Source organism: Pteropus alecto, unplaced genomic scaffold (assembly GCF_000325575.1).
Source record: "Pteropus alecto unplaced genomic scaffold, ASM32557v1 scaffold177, whole genome shotgun sequence".
NCBI lineage: Eukaryota > Metazoa > Chordata > Mammalia > Chiroptera > Pteropodidae > Pteropus > Pteropus alecto.
In genome coordinates this window covers 5,708,919-5,715,746 of record NW_006442207.1, presented here as the reverse complement: position 1 = coordinate 5,715,746, position 6,828 = coordinate 5,708,919, and the positions used below count along the sequence as shown (strand labels likewise).

The 6,828-nt window shown below is 43.4% G+C and overlaps 1 protein-coding gene across 1 annotated transcript in view; it reads left to right on the top strand.

Annotated features, from left to right (window-relative positions):
* TECTB (tectorin beta) overlaps window positions 1-6,828 on the top strand; it is a 17,145-nt gene that overhangs the window by 1,331 nt on the left and 8,986 nt on the right. The window contains exons 2-4 of the mRNA XM_006920857.1: window positions 301-491; window positions 1,809-1,951; window positions 2,057-2,129. Of these exons, the coding sequence (XP_006920919.1) occupies window positions 301-491; window positions 1,809-1,951; window positions 2,057-2,129 (407 nt within the window). The remainder of the gene's footprint in view (window positions 1-300; window positions 492-1,808; window positions 1,952-2,056; window positions 2,130-6,828) is intronic.

The window sequence follows — 6,828 nt, the reverse complement described above, 5'->3', positions numbered from 1 at the left end:
TCTTTAATCTATCCAGTCTGGCTTCACAGATCTATTCCTTAAAGGAGATTAAAGTTTAAAAGTGGACTAATTTTCAATACATATTTAGTACAGATATTCCACAGATGTAGCAAAAACTATAAAAGTGGAACTTCATTGACAGATTTGGTGAAAACTTTTATCACAGCTCATGAAGAATAGTGGGGAAAGTGTTTTTAATCAATTGTTTCGCATATTCAGCTGTGGCTGGAACCGCTATTGTTTATGCAGATTAGTAGGATGGCCGTCTCTGATTTGCAACCATGTGTATCATCTTTCCAGATGTCATTCTTGTGTTTTGTTATCCCAAAACCATCATCACCAAAATCCCCGAGTGTCCCTATGGATGGGAAGTGCATCAGCTGGCACTCGGGGGACTGTGTTACAACGGGGTCCATGAAGGAGGTTACTACCAATTTGTAATCCCAGATTTGTCACCTAAAAACAAGTCCTATTGTGGAACTCAGTCTGAGGTAAGTCCAGGCCATACAATGAGGAGTCACTAAAATGAGACAACTGGGCCCAAGGATAAGACATCTGCTGTTTACCCGTCAAAAGATGCAGAATTCACCAATTTCCTTTTAAGAGTCGATCCATACTCTTATTCCTGGGATGTTAGTGTTATTTCAATTCTTCTCTTCTGCCTAGTTTCAGTGACTCTTTGGATTTGAATTTTATTCTCTTAATGTGTTGCCGGAGGCAGCTAGGTCCCCTTCTGCGAGTAGAACAACATGCATTCCCCACCTCTACCTTGCTTTGAGTTCTGACCATGTGCTCACAAGATGCCACCCTTTCTAGGTTGAATGGGAGGGACATCCTCTGTCTGAGACTTTAAAGTGGTGATACAGTACATTTGGAAGGGCATTTTAAGTGAATAACCAAAGCATAACACAATTCATAATTGGGTCTTGTGAAATACCCAGGAAAGGCAATTGGAATTAAAAGGAACCACAGACAACCTCTTGCCAATATCCTACATGACAGAGGAGAAATCTGAGACCTCCCAATGAAGTCACTAGTTCGGGGGCACAGAACCAGTAGGAACGCAGTCCTCAAGGGAGGCTATTCCACTGCTGATGTCCAGCATCCCTACTGCCTTGACTACAAAAGACTTGACAGCAATCGGGTCTCAGAAAATGGGACCAAAGAGCTCATAAGATCCCACAAGGATTCAGTGATTAAGTGGAAAGAGCCATAGGCATGATTAACAAAAATGTTGTGTCCTTGAGTTCCCTGGTAAGGTGAACTAGAAATTATCTGCGTTGTCTCAGTCTTTTCAGACGGACGTTCAAGATTCCTCTTGTCTCTAATATCCTGTGATTTCAGCATTCAGCAAGTCAGAGGAAAGCTTCTCAGGAATCATGCTCATGACTGGAAGAAAGAAAGAGCAAATAATTAGACAATAATGTTCTAGAAATGGGGGAATTCTAGAAATCACTCTAAATGGGTGAAAGTATTCACATAAGATCACGTGGGCAGGTAAAATGGGTAAAAAATTGATGTTGGGAAAGAAAGACTCCCGAGCCAGTTCTTTTTGGCCAGAAGCCTAGTGGGTAAATGGATTTCTTTTAAGTGTACAACAGTCAACTCAGATTATTTTAAACAATCTTAGTTGAACAGACTCCGGAATTCTTTACAAAAATGATCAGCCCACCAGACAAAAAGCGTAGGTGCACATTCGTGTCTCCCCACGGGGCTTTTTTCAGAGCCATCTTTAATTACTTTTCCCAGAATCCTTATTCTCATCGTGGGGGTACAGGGCTACCCTAACGCCTTCTTCCTTTCTCCAGTACAAGCCCCCCATCTACCACTTCTACAGCCACATCGTTTCCAATGACAGCACCGTAATCGTAAAGAACCAGCCCGTGAACTACTCCTTCTCCTGTACCTACCACTCCACCTACTTGGTGAACCAGGCTGCCTTTGACCAGAGGTAAGTTGCTCTGAGAGTGGAGGATGGGATGCTCTGTGTGTGCTCTTCAGTCCCTGTCAATCAGGCATGTTTCAGTCCTTATGCAAAATTCTCTCCCCTTTCCAGAGTGGCAACTGTCCATGTGAAGAATGGGAGCATGGGTACATTTGAAAGCCAATTGTCTCTCAACTTCTACACTGTAAGTGGTATCTTCAGGTTCCCATCACTGCCAGGAAATGAATGGGTTGGACATGCTGGGTTGCTTCCTTGGAGTTTGCTCTTATATAGGCTCTATGCAGAACCTCACTCTTGAATTCAAGTTGAGACATAAGCTTTGGTCTAACTTTAAACCTCTTTAAAAACTAAATGCAGAAAGCCAGATTTATAAATGGAATAGAAGAGCTGAAAGTACCACAAAAAAAAAAAAAAAAATCAACCTTCCCATTCTTTAGATGAAAAAACAGGCAAGAGAAATCCTATGAGCTACAAAGGTCAATAGACAGTAAGACAGCCGATGTCTCTTTATCCAGATTCGTTTCTACTACAACCTGTTCTAGAGATTTATAGTAGGATGTAGCTCTTGTTAGAACATTTGCACAGAGTAGTGAGCTTCCTACCTAAGACAGGGCCAAGGAGAGAGGTTGGGTTTGACCTCTGCTGCCTAGTTCTCTGGTTGCCAAGCCCTTCACTTAGCGGGCTTCCTCCACCACCACCCTGTTTAATTTGGGCATACTGCCTCTGTTGACATCCAGGTCAAAGGCACATTTGGTCTCTCTCAAAATAAAGTGCTCCAGAGAAATGAAAAATACAATGGCCTTTAGCCCTGCTGCCATCCTGTTTAGAAGGTAGAAGGGGAGCTTTGTTTTTTAAACCTGCAGCTTCCAGTGAGGAGAAATACACATAGCACACTAGTCCAGCTGGCTGGAGGAAGATGCAAGCAGAAATAGAAATCTTTACATAGAACATTAGAACTAGAATTTATCCTTAGAGGTCATCATGTCCAACCCTTTCGTTTCATAAAGAAAACAATTATATTACCTGGAGTGCCACTAACTTGGTACTCTTTAAACTTGTTTTATTGGGTCCCTAGAAGCTATTGACCCTGCTGGACTCAGAAGGTGAGAGCTAGAAGGGACCTTAGAATCGCCTAGTCCATTTTACAGCCCAGGAGGAGGAAGTGATCTGCCCCAGATCACGCAGGTAGCTCGGAGCAGCGCCCAGTCTGAGACACAGTTCTCCTAACCCTGTTCTCTGAGGCAGACTTACTACGAAGGGAATGAAGCTGAAGTTTCATGACCCCCCAGTTGCACAGGCCCCTCTCAAGGCCCTGTGTCTAATTTTGTATTCAAAAGTTTGACCCTTTTCATTAAAGAGGGCTCTCCAAATTAGATAAGCTTTAAGGTTCCACAAAATCCTGCCACATCCCACTAGAGGTTAAGTTCTGAAAAACGAGGAATCCCATGTGGCCCCTGGATGTGTAATCAGGAATGTTAATACAGGGCTAACTGCCAGGGCAGATGAAGGGTGGCAAAAACCACTGTAGAAACTGATGAAGCGTGTCCAGAGAGAAAAACAGGCTTCACGTATTGACTACAGTCTCAGGGGACATCCTGGTGACAGGCTGTCTTTACTACTGTGTCCCCGTCCAGAAGAACATGACAGTTACTTTAACTAGATAAGATTATGGGTATGAACCTATGAAGATTTTTACGACAGTTGGAACTGGAGAGGCACCAGGATTGTCGAAAGTCATCATCCACCGTCAGCTATGTTGGGCTATGTTTCAGATATAAGTATCAAATTTTAGAACTAGAAAAAGCCTATTCTTTTTTAAGAGAAAACAAAAAATACAAGGCATGTCCTCAGCATCACCCAGGCCATCCCATGGGCTAGACAGACAGACTTAACAGGATGCCCCCTTGAACTGTTCTAGAAATGAGGCTGAGACCTACCTCCCCAGGGGACTACCAAGACCCTTACAGGACAATCAGACTCAGCAAAGACAGGGCTCTGATGTTGCGACAGAGAATTTATACTGATTAATATTCCCACCGTGTGCTTGGTTTCCTAAGCCTGACTCACATGGCTGGTATTTTTCTTCTCTTCCTTCTTCTGCTTTGAGAGCATTCTTGTGTGTTTCTGAAGCAACAGTTGCTCCCTGCATATATTTCCATCAAATTACCAGCAACTGAGCTGTGCCCTAGATTGTACAATGAAATCAACACATTGCCGATAGCTTAGGATTCCAAGAACTCTAAATGCTGGGCTCTAAAACCACCAGTTCTACTCAGGAAGCTTCTTCTCTTCTCTCCCTATTCTCTCCCACTCTTGCAATGGCCCATGGTTGGTATTTGTGTCAAAAAGCTATTTTGCCTCCCAATCCAAAATAAAGGAAGGTAGTCAGTTTGCAGGAGTAGCCTAGCACTGTGGTAAGAAAATAGGCCTTGACATCAGACAACTGGTTCTGCCATTTACTAATTGTGTGACCTTGGGCAAGTTAGTTAACCTCTCTGGGCCTCCACCTACACATTTGTTAGATGCAGATAATAATAGCACTTACTCCATGCATTTGTTATGAAGATTAAATGAAATAATCCTTATGAAGCACTTACCACTTGGCACAAGGTAGGTACTGTGGAAGTAGCCATTCTCATTATGTTAACGTCTGACCCCATTTAAAGTGGAAACTCTGAGAGCTCCTAGTGCTAGCATTGTGGTCTTTATAGAATTGAACGTCAGTGTCCGTATGGGATTAGGTGGATTTATACTCAATTAAAATAGTACTGACCATTTCTTGTGGCTAAAGATAAATGAAAAAGCTTGAGATGAAACAAATGCAAGCAATAGAGGCCAAAATTTAGACTTCCAGAGCCAGAACGAACTTCAGAATCGATCAACCTTGACCTTCCATACAAAGTTTAAAACCCTACTGCAAGACTGCTGAGGGGCAGGCTCCCCACCTCTTCCAAGGACAGTGGCAATTTTGCCCTTCCCATTTTAGATCAGTATATGATAGCTGACATCTTGAACTCTGGCCCATTGGTCCTGGTTCTGTCTTCTAAAATAATACCATGTAATGATGTTGCTGACAGTCCTTCACCTATCTCAAGCTTGTCTTTCCCATGTAAAACATCCTCCAACTGCCAGTGGTCCATTTGTCATCCCAGGTACTCTGCTCTGAGTATGACCCGTTTAGTCCATGCCCCTACTGAAAAGCAGAGCTCAGAATTGAAATGTTATATTCTAGACCGTGTCAGACCAATGCAGGGCATAGTGAGTCAGGGGTGACCTTCTAAGTTCTTGGAGATTCTAGGGACATGTTCTAGGATAAGATTAGCTTCGGGCAGTTTTCTTTCACTGCTGTCTCACATTGAGCTTGTGAGCAGAAGCAGCTCCCAGGTCTTGCCCACGTGACCTGCCATTAATTCAGATGCACCAGTCCTCACGTGTTACTAGCTAGTCGTGACTCAATCTTTTGATCAGGTGAAGGGCCTGGATGGCATGATTTTTCAAAGCGCTCCTCCATCCTGTTCAATGAATGAGTAGTGTACGTGGTGTTTCTGGGTTTCCAAGAATGCCAAAACAGACTCTACAGGTACCATAGGGGGAAGCTATCTGGAATTAGGTCCCTAATTTTCATGTTATAAAGAAAGTAGAGGGATAGCATGCTGGGGATTGCCTTAGCTGTAGGATGAGAAGTGGAGAAACTGACCATTAAAAGCGTTTTGCTTCAGAGATTGAATTAACAGTGTAGATTCTGTTCTCCACTTTGAAACAGAATCAGGCAGTTTCCTCTGGGAGTAGAAGCATTATTCCAATATTCCGATATTCTGCTGGCTGGTCCCTGGGAGATGAGGCTGGGAGAAGCACCTCTGGCTAGGTTGGAGACTACGTTATGGTCCCCAGGCTAGGTCCCACACTTGGAAACAGTCTCCTGAAATATGACAAATCTCAGAAAATAACAAGGAACATTTAAAAACCACTTCAACCTGCTAGTAAATCACTTGGAATGAAGAACATTTTTGTTTCATTATTGCAACCATTTAAATGGTGCAGGTGGCTGACATACGGGAGGAAACATCTGACTTCCAGGTGACTGAGTTCAGGAACCCTGGCCGGACTTGCAATCAGTAAAATAACATAAGAGGCACTAGAAGATGACTCTGAGGCCTCTTGGAAAATTCTCTGAATTTGACCTTTAGGAGGTTAAAGTCCATTTTAACTAGATATCCTTGCTACAGTATTTACCTATTGCAGTTCTGCAAATCTCTAAGTCCATGATCCTTAATCTTTTAACTAGTATCCTGGTTTAAGCTTTATGCTTCTATTACATAAAACCACCATCATAAAAAAATTTTGTGTGAGATAGAAGAAGGCAAAGGTTATTCCCTTTGTGTAAATGGGGAAACTGAGGCCCCAAAGGCTGACTGTGTGTCCCGTGTTAGTGGTGGGACCTAGGATTTGCTCAGGTCCTTGTCTTTCCGTCATGATGCTTTGGTCTATGGAAGCTAAACTCGGAGAGTAGATAAAGGTCGTTACTAGAGTTGAATGAACCCAAGACACAAAGAATGGAGAAATCAGCCTTCTTTGGGTAAGTCAAGTGGAAACACTGCTATTATTCCTAATAACTCATCCAGAATTGCCTGATGAAAATGACAGCCGGAGACCACACATGCCAGGCCGGTGAACAAAGGCTGCTGCTTCTGTACTCAAGTAATGGCCATGACCCCCTATTGCACTTAGAGGTGAAACCACAGTCTTCTGGATCCACCTCCGTAGCCTCTCAAGCTCATCTCCTGCCCCTACTCACTTCCTTCCTCCCCACCACTTTCCCCCTTGACTCAGTCATGCTCCAGCACATTGGTCTCCTTACTGTCCTGCCAGCCACGCCCTCACTC